At 43.5% G+C, this 27,622-nt stretch overlaps 1 protein-coding gene across 3 annotated transcripts in view; it reads left to right on the top strand.

The window, feature by feature from the left end:
- LOC122550904 (cohesin subunit SA-2) overlaps window positions 1-27,622 on the top strand; it is a 150,224-nt gene that overhangs the window by 47,623 nt on the left and 74,979 nt on the right. For all 3 annotated transcript variants that reach the window (XM_043692329.2, XM_043692332.2, XM_043692330.2), the window contains exons 7-14: window positions 3,784-3,855; window positions 6,359-6,563; window positions 9,977-10,119; window positions 11,474-11,547; window positions 13,800-13,923; window positions 18,865-18,963; window positions 20,156-20,235; window positions 22,513-22,620. In XM_043692329.2, coding sequence (XP_043548264.2) covers window positions 3,784-3,855; window positions 6,359-6,563; window positions 9,977-10,119; window positions 11,474-11,547; window positions 13,800-13,923; window positions 18,865-18,963; window positions 20,156-20,235; window positions 22,513-22,620 — 905 coding nt within the window. The remainder of the gene's footprint in view (window positions 1-3,783; window positions 3,856-6,358; window positions 6,564-9,976; window positions 10,120-11,473; window positions 11,548-13,799; window positions 13,924-18,864; window positions 18,964-20,155; window positions 20,236-22,512; window positions 22,621-27,622) is intronic.

The raw sequence follows: 27,622 nt of genomic DNA on the forward strand, positions 1-27,622 counted from the left end.
GACCCCAAAAGTCTATCAAATGCAACTCTAATTGCTCAGCAGCGCAGAGCTTAAAGATTGCTGAAAAGGGAGACTATGTTGAAGATTTTCATTGTGCACGCTTCAGGACTGATGAACAAGAAAAGTTCAGACCAACGTGCAGCAGAGGGTGCTGCTTGGTCCAACGATAGTTGGCACGGTGATGCTGTAGGAACTGTTAACTGACAATCTTAGCTGAAAGATATATAGACTAGTCAAATAGACCCTGATTGGTCAAGCTGTTGCCATGGGGAGTGCAGAAGGCAGTGGCGGTCTGTACTATCCTTTCTTCATTGAAAAAAAATGCAATGCACGGACAATATCCTTTTGCCTAAAACAAGAGAGTCCCGTGTGTTCTTGTAGCATGCAGAAATTAATCATAATGTAAACCTGACTGATGATATCAAATTGGTTTCTCGTGCAATTCTTAGCACAGTCAGGATCATTTAGTAAATGTTGTGCAATAACAGAGTCGTGTCTAATGTTGAGCGAGGTATTCTTAGTTTTGCAAGAATGGGTTTGTCTGAGAATGGTCAGCATGCTGCCCACTGTGCATGTTCATATGGATGCCTTGTTTGCTGTGGTCCACCAATCATTGAGACATATGACCCATGTACCTGGCATCACATTGGCAACAAAATGTACATATCGCATGTGTGGTAAGCATCCTGTTGGTGCAGGAAATCATTTGCCCCACACCAAGTAACAGTGTAATCTCAACTTTGAATGCAAAAAAAAGAGAAAGCGTGCATGCTGTGTGGAAGAGGACATTCTCTTTTTTTTTTACTAATTGAATTTTTTTTAACATCAGAAGTGACTAAATCAGACCAGCCTCTTGAACCACAAGGGAGGAAATTTCTGAATGTGGCGACTATGCAAGTTTAAATATTTCTATCAATGCTTGTGAGAACAGGAAGGGGATACACAAACAGCTGATCCAAAGATAGATAATGCTTTGGTGCAAACCAGGACCGTCTCCATTTTGATCCCTGGACTGTGATCATTCTAGATCAGAGATCTAAAATGAGTCTTGATGTTTCTGGGGTAAGGATGAGGAAAGAGATAAAACACAGGCAGCACTCATGCTCCTAATTGCTGTTCAGTGATGGGGACAGTGAGGTGCGTGTATCTGTGTGACTATCAGTTGCAGTGTATTCTCTATCCTTAAATAGTCTCTATGCATTCTGTGTGGGTTTGCATGGGGAGTGTGGCTACATTGGCAAGTTATTAGGAAGTATAGAGGGAGGTGGGCAACGATTGGAGGAAGAATTGCTGTTCTTTCTTATTTAAATTGTTCATTCACTTGATGTGGGCATTGCCAACTAGGCCAGCATTTATTGCCTATCCCTAATTGCCCTTTAGTAAGTGGTGGTGAGCTGCCAGTTTGAACTATAGCAGTCCTTAGGGTGTAGGGATACCCATAATACTGTTAGAGGGAGAATTTCTAGGATTTGAGCCAGTGACAGTGAAGGAGTGGTATCGTCCTGAGTCAGGATGGTGTGTGATCTGGAGGGGAAACTTGGAAGATGGTGTCCCCAGGTATTCCAGGTGGTAGAGGTCCCAGGTTTGTCAGATTTCAAAGCTGGCAACCTATAATAACTCTCTGGTAACTTTACTAACTGCTTTAAGGGGAGCAATCTAGTTGGTACATAGCTCTCAACCTGTGGTGAACAGGAATGTGTGAAGAAATGCAATTGTAAAACTAAGTATTTCCTCACCTGTTCAGTTAGGACGTGAGTCTGGGCCGCCTGACTCAAAGGTAGGGACACTACTACTCTGACACAAACTCTGTGACTTCATGTGATCTCTGATGTGGTTACTTCATGGTTAGAAGTTTGGAAGCAGAAGGCATTGAGGCTTGCAGATGGATCAAAGAATGAGAAAGTATTCTTACATTTAACATATAAAGGGGGTGATTAAAATGAGCTTTTAGATGGCAGTGTTTAGGGGATTGGTAAGGGGTACCCAGTTATTCTGTATTCTGTTATTCTCAGATACATGCATGTATTCTGTCCCACATTCTGGCACAGAAGTTAGCTCCCTCAGCTTTGTTCCTTTTTATAAAAAGTATTGAGTAATTTACTGAAGCAAAGAATACTCTTAATTCCCGACTTCTCTTCTTATCTGTCCCTACTCCAGGACTATGAGGTTCACTCTATGCTCATTCAGTGGCCTTCACTGGCAAAGCGACAGCTTTGTCCTGTCATTAGCTGCTCTGCTGAGGGAGCTGGTCTGCCTCCCTCTTGAACCACTGCAGACAGTATGTGGCTGTCAGGTCGGGTGGCCATTTGCGATGTCCACCTGGCCAGTGATTTGTGCAAAATTCACTGCGTTAATGCGGTGTAAAGTTAGTGCAAACTTCAAAGCACTGCATTCATGGTCCGGGCTTTTCCCTCTCCTGATTCCAGATGGAGCCGGTGGGTTATGGAAAAAGTATGGAGCCAGTGGCCTAGCATTTGGCTCTGTCGCCTCAAATCCTAACTCTCCTGACGTTCCTGTGGATGGCGTTTTGGGGGTTGGGGGAAGAACCTAGGGTGGGGTGGGCAGGGGTGAGAAACTGAAGGGTGCCTCCTAAATGGGACACCTTGGGGGTAATAATGGAGCTTGTTAAGTGCTTGCTTTCTGAGTTCCTGAAGTTTTTTATGACGGCAGGGAGACCTTAGGAGCTGTTTGAAACTGACCAAACCTAATCTGACAGCTACAGGGCTGGGCAGCACCTCAAGACGTTTCATTTGATGTTTAAGACTGAAATCTACTGAGCAGCAATGAAATGTCATGAACAGACCATTCCTTCCCCTAAATGAGCCCCATGAAGACCACTATTTGTGCCAAACTAGTGGAAGTGGCTTTGCAACCCTGAATCTAAGCTGACCCCCAATTCCCACTCCTGATGGGAAAATCAAGTCAATGAGTTTGCATTTCCAATGAATGGGAAGTGTGGATCAATTGTGATTAGCTACAACCAGATAGCCCTCTTCTTTGTAGAGACAAAAAAAAACTGCAGATGCTGGAATCCGAGGTAAATAGGCACGAGGCTGGAAGAACACAACAAGCCAGGATGCATCAGGAGGTGGAGAAGTTGACCAGGGGTGAGTGTAAGGGGAGCTGCAGATAAAGGGGGATCACCATCCTGCCCCTTTATCTGGAGCTCCCCCCACACCCATCCCCCGTCCTGAAAATGGGTTACACCCGAAACGTTGAGTTGTCCACCTTCTGATCCCTCTTGTTTGTGGCATTTCGCTGTACTAGAATGTCTGCCCCGTGTAATTTATTTCACAGGATGTGGGGTTGCTATCAAGGCCAGTATCTGTCGCTCATCCCTAATTGCTTTAAAGCTCAACCATTTAAGATTCAAGCAGGTTGCTGTAATCTGGAGTCACATGTGGGCCAGCAGGTTTCCTTCCCTGACGGGTTTGTACAACTTTATGATCACAATTCCCAAGGTAAGCTTTCAATTCCAGACCTATTAACACATCAAATTTTAAACTCCAACAGTTGCCATGGTGGGATTTGCACCTGTGTCCCGAGAATATTCTTCTCCAGAGTACATGACCAGTGTTACTGCCCAATGCCATCATTCTCCCCGTAATAAGAGTGGCTTGAGTTCACAGTCATTAGTTGTATGTGGAACACTTGGAGATGTTCTGCAGATCTGATCTGGCACCTACATTCAGTTGTTGCTTTAGTAATAGACTGCAATATTTTGCAAGGTGTTGGCCTTTAATGGATTTCTTGAAATTCAGTTTAACATTGTACCTTTTGCAGGAAACAGGCTTACAGTACAAGAAGTTCATGGTCTACCCCTGGATCTTGAATGTTACCTGGCCACTAGACTTGGTATTATTTAGTTTTCTTTATTTTAACGGTGATTGTGTATTCCCCAATATGAGTTGTGTTTCTTTTTCTATTCTTGCTTATTCTTTGCAGAGAGAGGTGACCCAATCATTAAAGTGAAGAAGTGGGAAATGCTAGAAATGTTAAGGCAGCATCCATGGAGAGAGAAACAGAGTTAACTTTTGAGGTCAATGATCTCTCATCAGAACTGGAAAAACATCAGGGATGTAACAGGTTTTAAGCACAGAACTAGTGAAAAGAGGAGGGGAAGGATAGAAAAGGATGGAACCATCACTGTTGGAAGAATTGGAGCAAAGATTGAACTCAATTTGAGACCAGAAGGCTGTAAAGTGCCCTTGTGCTGAGCTTTGTTTGAACACTTGCAGGAGCTGACGTGCTCTTGCGGAGAGCCAGTACAGATGCAACGGACTGAATGGCTTCCTTCTGCCAGAGAACAGCATCTGGGATTCTGAATGTAACAAGCTGAGGTGGGAGAGTTCAAAGTGGGAGTGGGTGGAGAATTACAACGATGCATTCAGAAGCTCAGAGTCATGCACAGAGACTGCAGAATGAAGTGATTACCCAATCTGTGTCTGGCCTCCCCAGTGTAGGAGAGGCTGGATAAGCTGGGACATTTCTCACTGGAGCGTAGGAGGTTGACGGATGACCCGACAGAATTTATAAAACCATGAAGGGGCATAGATAATGTGAATGGCAGGTGTCTTTTCCCTCAGGAGGGGACTTTTTTAAGGTGAGAGGAGAAAGATTTAAAAAAGACACTTGAAGCAACATTTTCTACACAGAGAATGATTCATGTGTGGAATGAACTTCCAGAGGAAGTGGTGAATGTAGGTACAGATACAACGTTTAAAAGACATTTGGATAAGTTCATGAATAAGAAATGTTTAGTGAGATATGGAGGCAGGTCGGACTAGTTTAGTTTGGAATTATGGGTCGGCATGAACTGGTTGAACTGAAGGGTCTGTTTCCATGCTCTATGACTCTATGCTTCTATATGAAACAACAATAATTTTTCAAAAGTGCATTCATATTGCTGTTTTAACCTGGAAGTTCTGACTGGTTACTTTGAAGGGAGGAGGTGAAAAAAACAGTTCTTGCAATTCATGCTGTTGCATTGGAAAAGTTTCCCAGGAAAGAGACGATGGGGTTGAGGAGTAAAGCAGGGTGTCGCAGAGCGAACATAACCTTTGGAATGCCAGAAAGAGAGGGAAAGATGTGTTCATTGGTGCCATTGTCCCGGAGGTGGCAGAAATGATGGAGGAAGATCCATTGAATGCAGAGATTGGCCAGGGAACTCTATCGTTGGGGAGGATCGGGAAAGGATGAGATTAAAGGTTTGGGAAAAAAACACAGACACAATCAAAGATCTGTCAACCATGGTGGGGAGCATGTGCAACAAGAAGACAGATGCAATGGAGAAATTAGGAGAATGCAAGAGAGTCCTTACAGGAGAGGGTGGGAGCATATTCTGTCGAGAGGTGGTGGGAGTCAGTGGGCTGATTCTAGGTTTTATTTGACAACTTATCCTCAGAAAGAGTGACGAAGAAGTCAAGGAAGGGTAGCTTACCATCCAAGGTGGACCATGTGAAAGTGAGGAAGAAATGGCAATCGAAAACAAAGTTAATTAAATTTCCCTGCTCAAGAAATATCATGAAGTGGCAAAGACAAGGTAATCAATGCACTGGACAGAAGAGGGGACAAAGAGGCCTTGAGGAGGACCAAAACAAAGAAATTTCTACATAATCCACGGGGGTTGCCACCTCTGAATGGACATATTCCTGGAGACTTTTTAATATAGAGTCATGGAGTTGTACAGTACAGAAACAGATCCTTCAGTCCAACCTGTCCATACCATATCCTAAATAAATCTAGTCCTATTTTCCAGCATTTGGCTGATATCCCTCCAAACCCTTCCTATTCATGTTTCCATCCAAATGCCTTTTGTACTTTGCTTCACACGTTTAACAATCATCTCTAGTCGAAACAACTCTTACCCTATTTTCAACTTTTCTATAGTAAGAAATATTCAATGAATAAGCAAATGTATGTTTTCTCCTGGGCGTCAGTACCCAGGAAATTAATCTTCAATTCCTGGAGAATCTATCAACAGCAACAACTGATATTTGAATAGCACCCTTTATCAGAGGTGGAGCATTCCAAGATGCTTCAAAGGCGCAGTCATTAACATTTGAAACTGAGGCACATAGGGAGGTGTTGGAACAATGATTGAAGGGTTTGTCAATAAGATAGGTTTTAAGGAACATCTTGAATAGGGAGCAGTGCAGATATTAATGGAGGAAGGGGGAAATCTAGGAGCTGAGTGGCTGAGGACACGTGGTGAAATGATGCAGCCTGTGGGACATTTACAATTGAGGCGCTGACAGGCTGGGATTAGGTGTAGGATAATGAGGGTGGGGTAATCTTCGAGACTTGGTAACCCCAACCGATTCACTACTTGGTCATGAGTCTCTTGCTCTCTTTCTAGGACAGTGGAGATTACCCCCTTACGATGTCAGGGCCCTATTGGAAGAAATTCAAGTCCAATTTCTGTGAGTTTCTCTCTGTGCTGATTCAGCATTGCCAATACACTATCATACACGATGAATACCTGATGGATACTGTGATCTCCCTGTTGACTGGGCTCTCAGACTCCCAGGTGAGAGCCTTTCGGCACACCAGCACACTCGCAGGTAAGAATAGTACAAATTGATAGACCCAACGAGTTAAGGGTTAATGGTGGGAGAAGGTGGAATTGGGGTAGTGTCCAGATAGGAAAGTGGAGCAGTTTGAAAGAGTGTAAAGGAACAGGAGGAGGCCAGAATTGTATATCACATTCTGGGGGAATGCCTGAGGATAATTAAGCCAAAGAGGTAAAGCATCAATACTTTGCACAGTTGTCATCGCACAACTTCAGAGCTAGCAATGTGTGCCCAAGACCAGGAAACCCTTGCTAGATTTTCAAATAACATATCCTGCTGGGGCATTTGACAAGATAAAAGGGCGTAGAAATCTGGTGTAGCAACCTTATGTATTGCCTCCTAAAGTGGGAGCCCAATCCTTAAGCCATCTCAATTCTAAGGGGCCAACTACCGCACAGGAGTGCTGGATGTGACCAGCAAAGGATGGATTTATCCGACCATTTTGCATTGTATAACATGTATATTTTTGATTTATATCTAAATGCAGTCTTTGGGGGTGTCACTGAAGGGGATGATATTGTTTTGCCCCTTCCCAGTTGTGACATGAGTGGCAAGCTCCCTGCTCCTTGACTCATTGTGCTGTGTGCGGTGCTCCTCCAATGCTGCACGTGGAGGGCTGAACATATCATGTGTACAATCTCTACAGTTCCGGGTAGAGGTAACCACGGAACCGGCAGAGTGGATCTCCGAACCTTGGTGTCCAAAGGTTTAGCGTGTCTCGTTGTGGCGAAATGGTATTCACAGAGAGACAGCGGGATCAATAATAAGAGAGTGAAACATGGGACCTTCCTTCCACCCTACGTGTTTCCCTTTTCTGCTGAAGGTGATTTCTCCTGGACATCTGTGCCCCTTCCAACTGATCTCTTCCACATCTCCCAATTCCTTTCACTTTATTAATAATTCATGGGGTGTGGGCGTCACTGGCTGAACGAGCATTTATTATAAGAGTGAGCCATATTGCTGTGAGTCTGGAGGCACATGGAGGCAAGAATAGGTAAGGATGGCAGAATTCCTTCCCTAAAGGATATTTGTGAACCAGACTTTTTTTTTTCCTTCCTGACAATTGATTCATGGTCACCATTAGATTTGCAATTCTAGATTTGTTATTGAATTCAAATTCCATCATCAGCCATTGCAGGATTTGGACTTGTGTCCTAGAAGATTACCTAGACCTCTGTGTTAGTAGTCTAGCAATAATACCACTAGGCCACTGCCAACCCCGAGCTGTCAGCTGTCAATGCCAAGTGCTAAGACCATAAGACCATAAGACATAGGAGCGGAAGTAAGGCCATTCGGCCCATCGAGTCTACTCCGCCATTCAATCATAGCTGATGGGCATTTCAACTCCACTTACCCGCATTCTCCCCGTAGCCCTTAATTCCTTGTGACATCAAGAATTTATCAATTTCTGCCTTGAAGACATTTAGCGTCCCAGCCTCCTGCACTCTGCGGCAATGAATTCCACAGGCGTACCACTCTCTGGCTGAAGAAATGTCTCCACATTTCTGTTCTGAATTTACCCCCTCTAATTCTAAGGCTGTGTCCACGGGTCTTAGTCTCCTCGCCTAACAGAAACAATTTCCTAGCGTCCACCCTCTCCGAGCCATGTTCTGGAATTCTCTCCTTAAACCTTGACAATCCTCCAGCTGCTTGTTAGAGGCACAGTATTAATCAAAGAGGAGATCACTGTACATATACAGGGTGGAACTTTACTGCCCCTGACCAATCACCTCCAGGGGTTTAGATCAGAGTGGTGCTGGAAAAGCACAGCAGGTCAGGCAGCATTCAAGGAGCAGGAAAATCGATGTTTCGGGCAAAAGCCCTTCATCAGGAATAGAGGCAGGATACCTTCAGAGCTGCAGAGTGGAGAGATAAATTGGGGGCGGAGGGGAAGCGGGGAAGGGGGCTGGGGAAAAGGTAGCAAAAAGTACAATATTATGGGGGTGGGGATGGAGGTGATAGATTAGATAGGAGGGTGGGGGAAGGAAGCGAAGAGTACATAGGTGAATGGGGGTGGGGATGGAGGTCATAGGTCAGAGGGGAGGGCGGGGGAAGAAAGCAAAGAGTAGAATAGGTGAATGGGGGTGGGGATGGAGGTGATAGGTCAGAGGGGAGGATAAGGGAGGTAGCAAAGAGTACAATAGGTGAATGGAGTGGGGATGGAGGTGATAGGTCAGAGGGGAGAATGGAGCAGATAGGTGAGAAGGGAGATTGGCAGATAGGACAGGTCATGAGGACAGTGCTGAGCTGGAAGGTTGGAACTTGGGTAAGGTGGGGGGAGGGAAAATGAGGAACCTGGTGAAGTCCAAATTGATGTCCTGGGATTGAAGTGTTCCGAGGCAGAAGATGAGGCGTTTTTCCTCTAGGCGTCGGGTGGTGAGAGAGTGGTGGTGGAGGAGGCCCAGAACCTGCATGAACTTGGCAGAGTGGGAGGGGGAGTTGAAATGTTGGGCAACGGGCCGGTGGGGTTGATTGGTGCAGGTATCCCGGAGATGTTCCCTGAAACGCTCTGCGAGGAGGCATCCAGTCTCCCCAATTTAGAGGAGACCGCATCGGGAGCAACGGATACAACAAGTGACCTCCAGGAGTCTGCTTGTAGGCAGAGAGGCCACAAAAGAGTTGACATGGTAGTATTACTGAGCCCTTGTCTCCACTGGTATTTTACCTGTGGCGGGGAAATTGTTGGGCACCCTGCTTGACCTTGTGCTAATTGAAGACCTTAAATATCTGAATAATAGTGATTTAAGGATCTCCTCCCACATGGTTAAAAATCACACAACACCAGGTTATAGTCGAACAGGTTTATTTGGAAGCACTAGCTTTCGGAGGGCTGCTTCTTCATCAGGTAGTTGTGGAGTACACAATTGTAAGACACAGAATTTAATGTTGACACTCCATAGTGACCTGGCGGCCATTTTGTGGGCAGTGGAGATTCTGTGCCCAATGGAGTCCATTCCCCAGTGGTACTCCACACCATCACTTCGCCCATTTCCTTCTGGAACCTACCCCCACCTATCCATATCAATGGACCCTGCCAATAGGTTTCCAGATCCAAGGCGGTGGCCTGCAGTTCCATCAGTGGCCACCATGCCTGCTGGCGCTGCTGAGACTAGAGAGTGGTGAGCTTCTTGTTTGTGTGAGGTGAGGGAGGTTCACGTAAGGGTCTCCCTGAGCCAATTAACAGCCAAAGGCCATGAAAGGGCATGGCTGCCACCCATAAGCCAAGGAGAGATGGACTTGTTCCCGATTTTCAGCTTTCAACTCCACATAAACTTCCACCGAAATACTCCTACTTATCTAGGGCAATATAATCTCTTGTTTGCGTTGATGACATCTGTATAAAGTTGTGAGAGCCTGTGCTCAACAATGCTTATGAGGATTTTTTTATTTCTCTTACCCTCAAGCTATGAAACTCATGACGGCCTTAATCAATGTGACTCTGAGTTTGAGAGTCCAGTTGCAAAACTCTCAGCGACAGTGTGAAGTTGAGATGTTTGACAAAAGACCCAACAGGAGGCTGGAAACGTTCTTGCAGAAGAAAAAGGAGGTAAGCTGACTGCTTTAATGTTGCTGTTTCCATCCCGAAATCTAGCAGAATGCTCCCTCAAATATTTTAAAGAAAATGTTTCTCAAGATTGAGGCAAGGCCAAAATGAATGGCCGCTGCTTGTTAACCTGAGGAGGTAATGATTTGGAGATGCCAGTGTTGGACTGGGGTGTACAAAATTAAAAATCTCACAACAGCAGGTTATAGTCCAACAGGTTTATTTGGCAGCACTAGCTTTCGAAGTGCTGCTCCTTCATCAGGTGCTGTCTTATGATCTTATACTCCACAACTACCTGATAAAGGAGCAGCGCTCCGAAAGCTAGTGCTGCCAAATAAACTGTTGGACTATAACCTGGTGTTGTGTGATTTTTAACTGAGAAAATAATGGTCTCAAGCCACTACAGTTCATGAGGTGAGGGTGAGAGTCTTTAACCTGTTTGAACATCAATGAGTATTACCCATTTGTGAGAACCACTTCCCCTCTCTCCTGAAGCTGAATTGGTGAGCAGTTCCTGGAATTAGATTCACAGCTTTTCTTAGCAACTCTTACTGATTGAGAAGGGCTGGAAAGAAGTAAGGCAACTGTGGCTGTTGAATTTTAGATTCTCAGAGAAAGTAACTTTTAGGGAACTCTTTGGCATTCAGATTCTGCCAAAGAGGTTTTAAGAATCATGGGTAAAGCATTCTCAATAGCTGAAGAGTTGATAACCAGAAAGTACAGGTCCATAGTGATTGTTAAAAAACTAGGTGCAACGTAAGGAAAACCTTGTGAATGCAACAAGGAATGTGTTGCCTGTTAGGCTGATGCATCCAGATCCAGTAAGATCCTCCAGAAAGGAACTGAAGAAATTTGGCATTCTTGTGTTTGTCCTGATGAGTGTGTGACAAAAGCTTCATCAACATGCTTCTCTTTTCATGAATATAGGAAGGAATTGGCTAAATAATTAAAGGAGAAAGAAATGAAGGATATGGGTACCATGCAGGGAAAGGGAACTAATTGGATTGCTGTCAAAATGAGCTGATACAGAGTTGTTGGGTTGAATGCTCTTTTTATAAATTCATTCATGGGATGACGGTGTCACTAGCTAGGCCAGCATTTATTGCACAACTTTAATTGCCCAGAGGACGGTTAGGAGTCAGCCACATCACCATGGGTTTGGAGGCACATGTAGGCCAGAACAGGTAGAGATAACAGTTTCCTTCCCTGTCTATATTGTTTTATGATTCTAAATGAAGCAATTGACCACTCGATTTGTCAGGCTGCTGGGATGAATTAGGATAAATATGTATCTGTAACAACATTTTCTTTTTAAGGCTATAACAAGTAATAAAGAGTTTGATGCCATTTCTTTCAGATTATAGAAAAGAAGGAAAACATTGAGAATCTGATGAATGCAATTTTCAAAGGAATCTTCCTTCATAGATACCGGTAATGTCACCTTTGCACGTAAAACTCCTACGTCCCAGGGTTAAAAAAAAAGCTTTATCTAACTGTGGAGTTTTCATTCTGTTTACTGCTGGGGATTTTTCAACAGATCAGATGTAAGTGTGCTGTTGTTATCCAGTTTTCTGGAGGCAGCTCGTTGGCACAACTTGAGAGATAGATTTGAATGGCTCAGCGTACGCCTTAGACTCAGAGTCAGAGTCTGGTGGTGACAGTAGGAAGCCAAGTGGACATGAAGTTTAAAAGGGCCAGGGACAGTTGAAACTGTCATAGTAGGGAGGATCAATAGTTCTAAAAGCCATTAGGATATTCTCAAAAGGGCAATTTTGAGGGATGTTGGATGGAGGCTAAAGTAAAAAGATGAAGAAATTGAAAATTTAAGGAGCATGAGTCTGGGGGCAAATGATGGAGTAGCCCAATACACCACTTCCTGTTTAAATGCTCCTGATGTGGAGGGAATGCTGCTGGAGGTTGCTATCAGGATGAAAGCTTAAAATTTGACACCGGACCAGATGAGGAGATGGGAAGCCACATGGGGAGATACTGAATGACCAAAAGCTGGGTCAAAGAGGTGTAAGGAGGACAAGCTAGAAGGACTCAGACATTTAGGGAGGGAATTCCTGAGCCTAAGGTCTTTGGCAGCTGAAATGACTACCTCTGAGGGCGGAATAATTAAAATCAGAGATGCTCAAGAGGCTTGAAAGAGATGAGTGCGGGCAATTTGGAGGATTGCAGAGCTGACAGAGATATGGTTAGTGGTGGGGGGGGGGGGAGGCCATCGAGAAATTTAGAATTGGAATGATTTTCAAATTAAGATGTAGCTGAACTGGGAGCATATTTGTGTCAGCGATCACAGAGACAGCAGGTCGATGACACTTATTGGAAGTTAGGAAATGGACCTTAGAGTTTCTGATGAGATTAAGTTCATAGTGGGTCGGGTGTACGAGGCGAACCAGGAACGTTTTAGATCAGTTGAATCTCAGGGGAATAAATTGAGAAGTAAAGGCTTTAGCTATTACTGAAGGCCTAAAAACAGTGCAGGAAAATGAACAATGGATTTTGTAAACGATAATGTAGAGTTTCCGATGTTGGACTGGGGTGGACAAAGTCAGAAGGTACATGATATCATGTTATAGTCCACCAGGTGATGAAGAGGCAGTGCTCTGAAAGCTTATGCTTTCAAATAGACCTGTTGGACTATAACGCTGGTGTCCTCTGACTTTGTAAATGATAAGGAATGTCTTATCTAATATACGTTTGTGTTGACAAGGGGTAAGTACAGTGAAAAGTTCTCAGTCTGGCTTGCCATCTCCCTCGGTGAGCTTCCATGTGGGAGGCGCAGGCATTTTCTCCATCACTGTCGGAGACAGTGCCTCGAGGATGCTTACTGAGAACTCTCCAGGGAAATATGTCAGGCTGGAGCACAGCCAGTAAATTGTCTTGAAGAATGCTACAGTGACTGATGGCATTTAACCCCTGGAGTTGCCTTTATGACAGGCACATTTTCCAGCAGATGTAGCACTAACAGTTTTTGCAGAATTCCAACCAAAGAGGATATAAACATGGAGAACCATAAATAATTCCAATCGCTATTATTTTCATACTGCTAGGAGAGAGAGTCTGCTAGGAAATGTGCTTAAAAACTCTACTGTTACACTCTTATAATCGGCTTCCTTGTCAAGTTATCTCCCTGCATTTTTTGAAATCCTTGGGCTTTGAGGTGTTATTTCTCCATCAGCAACTCTCTGGAGCTTTTCCTAACAGTTTCCCTTTCTAAAGGGATTGGTCGGCAGGCTGTTGTCCAGCTATTTGACTACAAGATGTATCACAATTGAATCCAATTCTTGCTCTTGCCTGACACCTGTGGGTTCACTGGGGATGGACCTCAGGCTCCAGCTGCCTTCCTCTCTTTTCTCATGAACTAGTTTTGCTGAGTAGCATCCTATTTACCTGGGCCCATTCAACTCAGTGTAGCCCCAAGAGCTTGGAGAATGATGCCTTATCATTTGTAACGATGGTCAAAATGAGGTGAACCCTTGATGATTTGAAGTCATGGACTAACTCCAAAACATTTGTAACAATGAGGGTTGACTGTATATCTACCCAGCGATCTATCTTTCCATCCATCTATCTGCAATATATAATATACATATATATTAAATTTTGTGTCTGACTGTTTGAGATACACAGCCCTGGTGTACTCATTCATCGGAAATGTAATTCCCATTTTCTTGCAGTGATGCATTACCTGAGATCAGAGCTATTTGTATTGAAGAAATAGGAATCTGGATGAAAAGCTGCAGCGATCGCTTCCTGACTGACAGCTACTTGAAATATGTAGGATGGACTTTGCATGATAAAGTGAGTCAATCTGTAATATTCAGCAATGCTTTCTCCCTCATAGTTGGACGCTGATTAATTTTTCCCTTCTGCAACGCCACTCCAGCAGCTCTTTTTGAACAGTGTTAAATATTCTGACTAATCCAACTGTTATGTTGATGCTACTCTGTAATGAGATAAATCCTCTGAAGCTGCAGCATGGAATTTGGCTGCGATTAGTTTGCCATTTGGCGAGTTCCTATTTATGGCTGTGCTGCATTGTTTGTTTGCTATAAAAATGGCGCTTGAGTGAGGGGAATACAATGATGCAGTGCAGCCCAGGGTATTCACTTTTATAGTCTTTTCTGCTGCTGTGGGAGGACAATGTCCTGTTGTTTGCAAAGGTGACTAAAGCACCTTGTGTGCTTCCCTGTTACCCACCTCAATGGTGGAGGCATTAACCAAGGAGAGGGGCTCTCAGAAGCAGACAAAGAGGGGAAGCAGAAACAGTTTGCCTGGCCAAAACTTTGATGGGCAGTCACTGTTAACATTTTAGAGGAGTTATCTTTACACAGATGAGAAATATTAATAATTGAAGAAGGAACAGACACATGTTTGAAAGTTTCATCGGTGTTGAGATGTGATAATAAGAGGAATTTGGCCCATACTAAGCACTGCAAAGCAGAATAGTATTGTACTCTTCCATGTATAAGTTGTAGCATGGAGAAACTTAGAGTCATACAGTACAGAAACAGGCCCTTCGGCCCAATCTGTCGATGCCGACCAGATAGCCTGAATCAATTTGCCAGCATTTGTCCCATATCCCTCTAAACCCTTGCTATTCATGTACCCATCTAGATAAGTTTCAAATGTTGTAATTCTACCCACCCCACCACTCCCTCTGGTGGCTCATTCCATACACACACCACCCTCTGCCTGAAATATTTGCCATTTAGATCCCTTTTATATCTTTCCCCTCTCACCTTAACTTAGTTTTGGACTGCTCTATCCTGTGAAAAAGGCCTTGGCTTTTCACCCTATCCAAGCCCCTGAGAATTTATAATCCTCTAAAAGGTTGGCCCTCAAACTCTGATGCTCCAGCCCCAGCCTATTCGGTCTCTCCCTGGAGCTCAAATCCTGCAAACTTGCCAACATCCTTGTAAATCTTTTCTGAACCCTTCCAGGTTTAACAACATTTTTCCTATAACAGGGAGACTAGGATTTGAATCCAATATTACGTACAACCACAGCATGACATCCCAACTCCTGTATTCAATGCACTGTCCAAGAAAGGCAAGTGTACCAAACGCCTTCTTCACTACCCTGTCTACCTGCGATTCCACTTCAAGGAACTATGAGCCTGCACCCCAAGGTCTCTTTGTTCCCCAGAAACCTACCATTAAGTGTATAAATCCTGCCCCGATTTGCCTTACTAAAATGCAACACCTTTTGTTCCAGCTTCTAGCCAGATATAAAAAGTATGCAATAGTTAGCCATCTTGCAAATAGTAGAAATGGAAAAGGTTCCATTTGTAAATGTTAAAGAGAAAATATGAAAATACAAACAAGGAACAAGAGTAGGCCACTTGGTCCTTTGAGCCTGTTCTGCCATTCAATAAGATAATGGCTGATCTGATTTTAACCTCAACTCTATATTCCTGTATACTCCCAAAAAACTATCATTCCCTTGGTAATCAAGAATCTATCTCCCGCCTCCTTAAAGATATTTAACAATTTTGCATCCACTGCCTTTTGACGAAGGGAATTCCAGAGATGACAACCCTCACATTTTTTTTTCCCTTATCGTAGTTTTAAACTATGAACCCTAGTTCTAGATTCTGCCACAAAGAGGAAACATCCTTTTCACATCCAGACGGTCACATCCCCTCAAGATCTCATATGTTTCAATGAAATCACCTTTTACTTGTCTGAATTACAGGAATAAGGGCTAGCTTGTCCAGACTTCATAAGGTAATTTGCTCATTCCAGTTAATAATGTGGGGACCAAAGTGAATATTTTGGAATTTTCATCCACAGTCCGTACTACACTACGAATCATTGGGTAGCACGGTGGCTCAGTGGTTAGCACCACTGCCTCACGGCATCAGGAAACCGGGTTTGATTTCATCCTCAGGCGACTGTCTGTGTTGAGTTTGCATGCGCTCCCCATGTCTGAATGGGTTTCCTCCAGGCACCATGGTTTCCTCCCACAGTCCAAACGATGTGTATGTTAGGTGGATTGGCTGTGCTAAATTGCCCACAGTGTCCAGGGATGTGCAGGCTAGGTGGATTAGCCATGGGAAATGCAGGGTTATACGGTGGATCTGGGTGGGATGCTCTTCAGTGTGGACCTGATGGGCCAAATGGCCTCTTTCCACTCTGTAGGGATTTGATGATTATTTCAAGTGCTGATGCAGCAATGTTATGAAGAAGAGATGGGTGCTGACTTAAGGCAAATTCTGACCTAAAGTAAGCTGGGAATGCTAAGTGGTGAATACATTTACTACCCTCAGGCTGCTCACAAACATGACCACCTGACAGAATGGTAGCTGAATGGTCTGGGGATGAAATACAGAGAACTGCAATTGGATCTCATGGCAGGGATGAGCTTTGAGAAGTGTAAGGTGAAGGGATGGTGCTTGATATACTGGTAGCCCCTACTATTTGATAGTAAAGCGCTCTCAGGAAACCTTTCGTCAGCTGGAAATTGTGTAAAGCAAAGGTGCGTGATTTATATGGGAAAAAGTAGTGCCTAAAAACGAAAATCCTCTTCGGATTCATGAAAACAGATACTAATGTAGGTCTTTCATAAAAGCAAAATTGCGCAAAGTGAACGTTCGAAAAGTGGGGCATACCTGTAGTATAATATAATAACACAGTGTATCTGAGGGCTGGGATATGGACTAAAACAAGTGAGATAAGCAGAGAAGATGGTTGGTGGAGTTAATTGTATGATGGCCTCATTTGAAGAGGCAGACGTTTGTGACGTTTTCATACTTGGTGTTTGACTCGAGAATAGAAAAGGTGAGGGAATAGAGTTTTGACGAAAGTCCACATGATGGAGTTATGGTCAATCTGGGAATAGTAGAAAGATGTGCATGAGCTCAGTTTGGTTAGTACTCCCTCTGGAATGAATGATTGGACAAATTACTTGCAAAGTTTGTGGCCCTTGGAGTTAAGGGGTGGAATAGGGGAGTACCAGCAGTGAGAGAGAGTTTTCCATAGAGAAAAGGAGACTTAGAGGAGATTTGACAAATATATTCAAAATCATGAGAGGTCATAGAGTCATAGAAATGTACAGCAAGAATAGACCCTTCGGTCCAACTCGTCCATGCTGACCACTTATCCCAACCTAATCTAGTCCCATTTGCTCGCATTTGGCTGATATCTCTCTAAACCCTTCATTTTCATATACACATCTAGATGCCTTTTAAATGTTGTAATTGTACCAGCCTCCACCACTTCCTCTGGCAGCTCATTTCATACACGCGCCACCCTCATGAAAAAGTTGCCCCTTAGGACCCTTTTAAACTTCTCCCCTCTCACCCTATACCGATGCCCTCTAGTTCTGGACTCCCCCATGCCAGGGAAAAGACTTTGTCTGTTTACCCTACCCATGCCCCTCATGATTTTATAAACCTTTGTATGGTCACCCCTCAGCCGCTGATGCCAGGGAAAACAGCCCCAGCCTATTCAGACTCTCCCTATAGCTCAACTCCTCCAACCCTGGCAACATCCTTGTAAATCTTTTCTGAACCCTTTCAAGTTTCACAACATCCTTCTGATGGGAAGGCGACCAGAATTGCACACAATATTCCAAAAGTGGCCTAACAATGTCCTGTACAGCTGTAACATGACCTCTCAACTCCTATACACAGTTCTCTGACTAATAAAGGAAAGAATAACTAATGCTCTCTTCACTATCCCATCTACCTGCGACTCTACTTTCAAGGAGCTATGAACCTGCACTCCAAGGTCCCTTTGTTCAGCAACACTCCCTAGGACCGGACCATTAAGTGTATGAGTCCTGTTCTGATTTGCTTTTCCAAAATGTAGCAACTTGCATTTACCTAAATTAAACTCCATCTGCCAGTCCTCAGCCCATTGGCCCATCTGATTAAGATCCCATTGTAATCTGAGGTAACCTTTTTTGCTGTCCACTACACCTCCAATTTTGGTGTCATCTGCAAACCTCTCCTATGTTCATATCCAAATCATTTATATAAATGATGAAAAGTAGCAGATCCAGCACCGATCCTTGTGACACTCCATTGGTCACAGGCCTCGAGTCCACCACCACCCTCTGTCTTTTACCTTTAAGCCAGTTTTGTCTCCAAATGGCTAGTTCTCCCTGTATTCCATGAGATCTAACCTTGCTCACCAGTCTCCCATGGGGAACCTTGTCAGACACCTTACTGAACAGATAGATCATGTCCACTGCTCTGCCCTCATCAATCCTCTTTGTTACTTCTCTGAACAGTGTAGATGAAGAGAAAGTGTTCCCACTTATGAAAAAATGATCAAAAACAAGAGTTTTAAAGTAATTGGTGAAAGAAATAAAAGTGATGTGAGGAATAACTTTTTTCACAATGCGAGTGGTTAGAGCCTAGATTCTGAGTGATATAGAGGCTAGTTCAGTCAAAGCATTTAACAGAGAATTTGACTGTTATTTGAAAAGAAAAAATGTGCAGGACTTTGGGGAAAATGGAACTACTCATTTGGAGAACTGGTGCAGACTTAGTGGATTCAGTGGTCTTCTGCATTGTAACAATTCAGTGAATGAATTCTTGGGAACAAAAGTGTCAAAAGCAGAGGCAATGGAGTTGGTGAGCAGGTGCACTAGCAACAGCTGTTTAAGCATATGTTAAAATAATCAAACATGCAAAAAAAAAGCATTAGTGTTTATTTTATTAACGCTATGTTAAGCAGTGAATGTATTCAGCTTTTTTTCTTCCTCTAATACATGTTCATTTTATTCTTGAAGCAAAGTGACGTGAGATTGAAATGCCTGATTGGTTTACTGGGTCTGTACTCTGACAAAGAGCTTTGTTCAAAGATGGACCTTTTTACCTGTCGTTTTAAGGTGAGTCAAATATTGCCGATCCGAGTAGAGTCAGCATGTCTCCCTGTAGCCAAAGGATGAAGTCTGGAGCGAGACCAGGCAAGGATGGCACGTTTCCTTCCTTCAAGGCTGTAGGTGAACCAGATGGGATTTTACAACAGCTGATGATAGGGGCGTGTTCACTGCTTACATTCATATTCCAGATTCATTTAATTGAAATTCCCTTAAAAAGGCTGAGAGATGGAATTTGAGCTCATGTCCCTAGAATATTAGCCTGGGACTCTCAAATACTGGATAAGCGACATCACCATTATGTCACCATCCCCCTCTGTGGGAGCCAATCATTTGTGACTTGCTTTTATAATCATGGGTTGTCACCTTGATTTTATAAATTGACTTCAGCCCTGGTGGTTGTTTGGTAAGGAGGTCTGGGTTGTCTGACATTGGCAAAAGTCTTTGGCTTGTTTCACACTAGGTCTGTTTTTGGTACAGGCCTGTTAGAATTTTGGATTTTTTCAAGTGGGAAAACCCATCCTAATGACTGTATCAGTCAAACTACTTCACATGCACACGCTTGTACAACCAGTTATTAGCTGTGCCTGGAAGAGAATAAGTTAGGGTTAGGGTTATTCTATGTATTATTCACACATGATCATTTTGGTTATGTTAAAAACGTATTTAGACCCTATAATTAGAGGGCGCTGTGTTATTAAATTTTCATTTGGACAGGAAATCAGGAGGTAATGATGAAGTGATAACGTCAGCGCGCTAACAATGCAGAACCCCAGGCTAATGTCTGGGACATTTGAAACCTGCCTTGGCAGATAGTGAGGTTGGAAGTCAATAAAAATCTGGAAGTAAATGCTGATCATGTAACCAGTCTTGATTGCTGTAAAAACCCATTTGGTTCACTGATACCCTTTTAGGGAATGGAATCTGTCACCTTTACCTGGTCTGGCCTACAGGTGATTTCAGGCCCAAAGGAATGTGGTTGACTATAAATGGCCTTGTAAACCATCCAGTTCCAGGGCCAATCAAAATGGATGATAAATGCTGGCCTTACTAGTAACACCCCATCCCATGAGGAGATCAAATTAGGAAGTATGATCACTTGACTCTGAAGGCCAACACTGCTGTCAGTTTTAGGAAGTTGTTCTCACTGTAATTAATGCAGATGTCCATTGCTGTACTGTGTTGTGTTGTTTTCCAACAGGATAGAATCATATCAATGACACTGGACAAAGAAAGTGAAGTCGCTGTCCAAGCAATCAAGGTGTTAACTCTCATGCTGGAGTAAGTAAATGCTTCTTTTTAGAATGCGTTTTTTCAGTTGTGTTACCTCAGTCATTTCTAGAAATATGGATTTTTGGATCAGCGAAGTGAATTACAATGAACTAAACCATCCTGCAATTAATGTAAATACTTTGTTTTCCTTAACTCCACATTGTAGGATCTGTTCTAGCATTATTTAACTTAGTTGATAAATCATGGATTTCATTTGAGATTAAACATTTTGCTGTGTCCATATTTAAATGCTACCCCATGCAGTGGGTATGACGCAGTGGCTCACAGGCAAGTGAAGGCATCAGTAGGACAGGAGGTTGTTGGAAATAAGTGAGAAGAGGTATTCAGGAGTGAGATTGGAGGATGACAGTCATAGAGGCATAACCATAGAACCATACAGCACAGAAGAGGCTCTTTGGCCTATCAAGGAGAGGATAGGAGAGTACTGACAGTCAGAGATGTGAAGGGCACTTGGAAGACCTCATTAACTGAACTATCATTCTCTATTTCACACAACACCAGGTTATAGTCCAACAGGTTTAATTGGAAGCACACTAGCTTTTGGAGCGACGCTCCTTCATCAGGTGATTGTCAATCACCTGATGAAGGAGCGTCGCTCCAAAAGCTAGTGTGCTTCCAATTAAACCTGTTGGACTATAACCTGGTGTTGTGTGATTTTTAACTTTGTACACCCCAGTCCAACACCGGCATCTCCGAATCATCATTCTTTATGACACAGTGAAATTTCTGGTGTGCAATGTAATCATAAGACTCAAATTCTGATTGCAACCTGGGCAGAAGCTGACAATTAATGAGCAAGAAAAGTCTCACTCAACTTGATTGCAACAGAAATAAGATATCCTCTGTTTATTCCAATGATCTTTTCTGCCAGTATTATATAATGGTGGGGACTGCTGTTGGAGTTCAGCTCTTTGTGAGCCTGTAGGCTACACTATGAACACTGGCAATGAATTGGATTGAGGCAAGGCCATTGGAAAGTAACTGAATCTCTCCCAAGTAACTCCAATATTGATAAACTTCAACAGAGTTAGAGATCAGAAACTGAAAGTCCAACAACTTGATTCACACCACTCTCCTCGCCAACTCCCACCCCGTTCCTGTGCAATCGCGAAAGATGCAAAACCTGCTGGCACACCACCACCCCCCCCCCCCCATCTTCATCCAGGGCCCCAAACAGTCCTTCCAGGTGAGACAGAAGTTCACCTGCCTCTCCTCCGACCATGTTTACTGTATCAGGTGCTCCTGATCGGGGGCACCAAATGTAAACTAAGAGCACGTTTCGCCAGCATCTCAGCTGACCGGACCTCCCAGTCACTTCCCATTTTAATTCCCCTTCCCACTCCTTTTCCAACATGACCATCCTTGGCCTCCTCCATTGCCATAGCGAATCAGACTGCAAATTGGGGGAATAACACCTCACCTTCTGCCTGGGCAGCTTTCAGCCCAGAAGACACAACATTGAGTTCTCCAATTTCAAATACCTTCCCTCCCCAGCCCCTGACTCCCTTCCCCTCCCTTCCATTCCTCTCATTGACCCTTCCTTCCAGCCACCAACCAGATTCATTCCTCCCATCAACCAACCAGGTCATACTCTCCACCTGTGTTCACCTATCACTATCTCACACCCCGCCCTTCCCCCCCCCCCCCCCCCCCAACACGCCCACGGCCCCTTATTTGCAGCTCCCCTTTCACCCAAACGTAGTCCTGAAGCCCTCAAAACATTGACTTCTCCACTTCCTGGTGCTGCCTGGCTTACTGTCTTCTTCCAGCCTCATGCTTGTCTACCCTGAACATTAAACAAGCCCCTATTTGCAAAATCCAATACAAAACCTTTCCTGTTTGTGTGATTTGTTAATTGGCCAGCACTCCTGAACACTTCTGAACAACCAATTTAAGATAAACAGTTGGACTTGTAACCTTGCTCATTTACACTTATTAGAAGTGACGTACATTCATTCTCAGAAACAGAAGGAATATGTTCAGGCCCTGTGCTTTTTGTGTAATTACCTGGGAGTTTGGGGAGTCTATAGTTCCACTCTGTTTCCTCCCCTTGGCCAATCATACTGCCTACTAAGCAGCACACTTTGCTCCTGAAGTATAGGTTGATTTCAAATTTGGTTTCCTTGCTTTTATCCAAAAGAGTGTAAGACAAAAGGTTTGTCTCTTTTTTTCAGAGATATTCAAGTTCTGTACTGTCCAGAAAAATAGTGCACAAATGACAACGTGGAATAAAATGATTGGAATCTGTTTCTTAATTTCCTGCAGGAACTGCGAGGAGTTTTTAACGTATCATGACTGTGAACAGTTATATCAGTTGGTTTATTCAGCACAAAGACCTGTGGCTTTGGCAGCTGGTGAATTCCTGCACAGGAAGTAAGTGCAAGTCTTTTGAATTAGAGGAAATTAGGATAGTAATGGGTCTAGGAACAAAAGTGATACCTCAACACCCCAAGACAAGTCTCTGAAGTGGAGCAACAGCTGAGGAACATTCAATTGTTAAAGCATTGGTGTTGTGGTTCATTCATAGGATGATCTATTATTGGGATGGACATCTTTTGGGCAGCTGAGGGGCGCAGATTATTGGTCCCCAAACAAACTTCTTGTTGCAATTATTTTACACCCGTTTGTAAAGGCACAAGGCACAGTGAGGTCCAATATCTCTCCCAAAGGCTGGAAGGTGCTAGAATTAAACTCAGCGACAATATTATATTGCTTACAGCAGCAGTGACCCTAAAACATTGTGGCAGGGCTGTGACAACTTAACCTCAGGCAGCAGCTTTTGTGGTCGTTGACTTTGTGGAATGTTGTTTGTAAAAAAGGTAACCCGAGCTGTAATGTCATGGACCTTAGTGACCTTGAGCTAAGAACTTGCAAAATCATCCATGTTTGGAATTCCTGCCTGCTCTCTGGTGACCTCTGCTGGAATGTATGGTGATGTTCAGCAGTGATCTCATTTTGTCCAGACCATAGGCTGGGCCCCACAAGAAACCGGAAGATGCTGCCAATAGCTTAGGATGCAAGGAGGTGAGAAAGGGGGAGAGAGAGAATTGGATGCCAGTATTGTTATAGTGCTGGAAAGGCTCAGCAGGTGTGCCAGCATCTGTGGAGAGAAATCGTAGTTAATGTTTCAGATTGAGTGACCCTTTCTCAGAACTGATGTTAACTAAGAAAGTGTTGGTTTATATGTAGAAGATAAGGTGGGGCTAAGGAGTATGTGGGGTTAGAGCCCAAAGAGAGCAAAGAACAGTTGGACACACAAAAGAGTAGATAATGTTCTGGTCAGGACGGTGTATAGCTGTTAATGGAGACTGTTAATGACTTGTGTTTAATAGCAGACTGTTTGATAACAAAGTAGTGTGTGGAGGTTGAGCTAAGGACATGGGAGAGCTCAAGCTATAAAGTTATTGTACTCAATATTGAATCCAAATGTTATGGTGCCCTTTACGTAGATATGGTGACCTTTTCTGTATACATGACTGGAGGGGAGAATGACGCAGTGTATATGATTAAGTCTCAATTTGATGTGAGGATGCTACCAAGTCAGACACTGTACACATTCTTCAACTTAGTAACATGAATAACTATTGAATAAGCAGTTAATACCTTACTCCATCACACTAAAGCTCTTCCTACCAGGATATAAAGGACACTTCCTGGGAGGAGCTAGCCAGCTCTGTAATTGCTATCAGTTTTCTGTGTGAGAATGTTTCAACAGCAGTAATACGCACTTACTCTTAAATACAACCAAATGTCTTACCATGGACTCTCTCTCTCCCAGTCCATAATATCTGGCTGTATATACTCCTCCTATCCATATAGTTGTGTTCCATCGGCCCATTTCCTCATCCCATCTATGTTTTCACATGATCCCCTTCTCGCTGTCTCTCTGCATTGTGGCTATCAGATTACCAGGTCAACTACCTGAGTGTCATCCAGAATCCACCATTTCGGATGTGGCATAACTGATTACTATAAACCTATAATGCTTATCAAAATGAATTTCTGCTGAGGACTTTGTGGGCATTGTTTGCACTTGACAGTGGTAACAAAGACTGGTATCAATAGGGGGATTGATGACTGTGAATCTATCCAAGACATCCCAAAAGACCATAAGACTAGCAACTTCTCAAATACTTAATAAATGGCTGACATATTTTTGTGTTGACCAACCAATGTGCGGTTGGTTCCTCATTGTTTATCAACTAAATTAGTGCAAAAAGAAAAATAAGCATAATGAATATCTGAACTGATTCTCTGTGGATTGTAACACAGGAGTTTGAAATTGTTTAAAATAGTGCTTGTCTTATCTTTTGAAATCTGTGGCTCCAATCTAAAGTCAAAGCAGTTGGTTTGACATGAGCCACGTACCAAACTGTCTGACAGCATTGAGATAGTTCGAGAGTTACAAACTACAGAAGTGAGCTAGGATTTCCATCTTCTCAGCCCACGACCTTTCACTGGTTGTGTTATGAATTTTGCGCTCAGTGGTACAGAAGCAGAAAATCCTATGGTCATTGTCAAAGTGCCTTCAGAAAGGAAATGAAGTTAGGGCGGCATGGTGGTTAGCACAGCTGCCTCATAGTACCAGGGACCCGGGTTCCATTCCTGCCTTGGGCGACTGTCTGGATGGAGTTTGCACATTTTCCCCGTGTCTGTGTGTGTCATCAAGTCAGCCTTCATTTACATGTGGAAAGTCCATGACATTGGTCCAGCTCCCTCAGAGCCAGCTCTCCGAAGGCCTGACATTCCTCTTTTTTTTCTTTTTTTCTTTTTTATTTCTTCTTTTCTTTCTTTGTGTGCAGGTGTGAGACATTGTGAAAGACACAAAGTGCACGAATCTTTATTCAATTTCCAACACCAGGAAGATAGGAAAACACCCGAGTGGCCAGTGACAAGCAGTGCCCTTCACAAAAGGGCAATGCTGTGTGATCAAACAGTGAAGGGCAGGGACTAAATCAAAATAGAGTTGGAGGGGGAAATAATGCACTTTACTCCCTGCGGCGCCCACCTCCTCCTGAAAAACTCCAGGGTGTTGGTGGAGACCGTGTGCAATCTCCTGGTTATTTTTTTTTTTCTTTTTAAAATTTTTTTTATTTAACCCCCACACTACTGCCTAAGTGCGGTAGTCCTTACTTTTCCCCAGCACCCATGGTGTGTGTGTGTGCAGGTGTGAGACACAGTGAGAGACACAAAGTGCACAAATCTTTATTCAATTTCCACCACCAGGAAAATAGGAAAACACCCAAGTGGCCAGCGACAAGCAGTGCCCTTCACAAAAAAGGGCAATGCTGTGTGATCAAACAGTGAAGGGGAGGGTATGGATTAAATCAAAATAGAGTTGGAGGGGGAAATAATGCACTCCACTCCCTGCGGCGCCCATCTCTCCCTGAACAACTCCAGGGTGTTGGTGGAGACTGCGTGCAATCTCCTGGTTATTTTTTTTTCTTCTTTAGGAAAACACCCGAGTGGCCAGTGACAAGCAGTGCCCTTCACATCAAGTGAGCACTTGAGGGAAGAAAGGTTATTTTACCTTTGTAGGCATAGCACGGTCTCCAAGCAACAATGGCTCAAGGATTTGCTGTTCGATGGTTCTGATATTCCTCAGACCTGAGCTGCTCCCTTGCCATCATTTTGCCAATAGTTGTGCTCTCCATTTCCAGTGAAGTAACAAAAATGGAGTGGGACTCGCTTTCAGAAATATTTGGGCTTTTCCCTTCACCCACTATTGGAAAGGCCATGCATTTACATATTGCCATTCATGACCCTAGGATATCTGTGGTTTTGCAATGAATGGCCACATTACACACAGACAGCTCCCACAAACAAGAATGAGATAAATAATCTAAGATTAATGATTAATGGTAATTTATGTGGTTGATAGATAAACATTAGTCAGGGATGAATTCTTCTACTCTTCTTTGAAGTATTGCCACAGGATCTTTAACATAGAACATAGAAATGTACAGCACAAAACAGGCCCTTTGGCCCATGATGTTGTGCTGAGGATTAATCCTAATGTAAAATAAAATAACTTAACGTACTCTCTCCTCAATTCACTGCTTTCCATGTGCATGTCCAGCAGTCGCTTAAATGCCCCTATTGACTGTGCTTCCACTACCACTGCTGGCAACGCATTCCATGCATTCTATGCGTAAAGAACCGATCTCTGATGACCCCTCTATACCTGGAAAATCGGAAGCCTTCAGAAATGAAATAACAAGGATCTAGAGAAAGTATATTCCTGTCAGGGTGAAAGGGAAGGCTAGTAGGTATAGGGAATTCTGGATGACTAAAGAAATTGAAGGTTTGGTTAAGAAAAAGAAGGAAGCATATGTCAGGTATAGACAGGATAGATCGAGTGAATCCTTAAAAGAGTATAAAGGAAGTAGGAGTATACTTAAGAGGGAAATCAGGAGGGCAAAAAGGAGACATGAGATAGCTTTGGCAAATAGAATTAAGGAGAATCCAAAGGGTTTTTAAAATACATTAAGGACAAAAGGGTAACTAGGGAGAGAATAGGGCCCCTCAAAGATCAGCAAGGCGGCCTTTATGTGGAGCCGCAGAAAATGGGGGAGATACTAAATGAATATTTTGTATCAGTATTTACTGTGGAAAAGGATATGGAAGATATAGACTGTAGGGAAATAGATGGTGACATCTTGCAAAATGTCCAGATTACAGAGGAGGAAGTGCTAGATGTCTTGAAACGGTTAAAGGTGGATAAGTCCCCAGGACCTGATCAGGTGTACCTGAGAACTCTGTGGGAAGCTAGAGAAGTGATTGCAGGACCTCTTGCTGAGATATTTGTATCATCGTTAGTCACAGGTGAGGTGCCAGAAGACTGGAGGTTGGCAAACGTGGTGCCACTGATTAAGAAGGGCGGTAAAGACAAGCCAGGGAACTATAGACCGATGAGCCTGTTGTCAGTGGTGAGCAAGTTATTGGAGGGAATCCTGAGGGACAGGATGTACATGTATTTGGAAAGGCAAGGACTGATTAGGGATAGTCAACATGGGAAATCATGTCTCACAAACTTGATTGAGTTTTTTGAATAAGTAACAAAGAAGATTGAGGGCAGAGCAGTAGATGTGATCCATATGGACTTCAGTAAGGCATTCGACAAGGTTCCCCATGGGCGACTGATTAGCAAGGTTAGCTCTCATGGAATACAGGGAGAACTAGCCATTTGGATACAGAACTGGCTCAAAGGTAGAAAACAGAGGGTGGTGGTGGAGGGTTGTTTTTCAGACTGGAGGCCTGTGACCAGTGGAGTGCCACAAGGATCGGTGCTGGGTCCTCTGCTTTTTATCATTTACATAAATGGTTTGGATACGAGCATAAGAGGTACAGTTAGTAAGTTTGCAGATGACACCAA

The sequence above is a fragment of the Chiloscyllium plagiosum genome, unplaced genomic scaffold (assembly GCF_037043375.1).
Source record: "Chiloscyllium plagiosum isolate Xiang-an unplaced genomic scaffold, Cpla_swu_hap1 HiC_scaffold_6, whole genome shotgun sequence".
NCBI classification, from domain to species: domain Eukaryota; kingdom Metazoa; phylum Chordata; class Chondrichthyes; order Orectolobiformes; family Hemiscylliidae; genus Chiloscyllium; species Chiloscyllium plagiosum.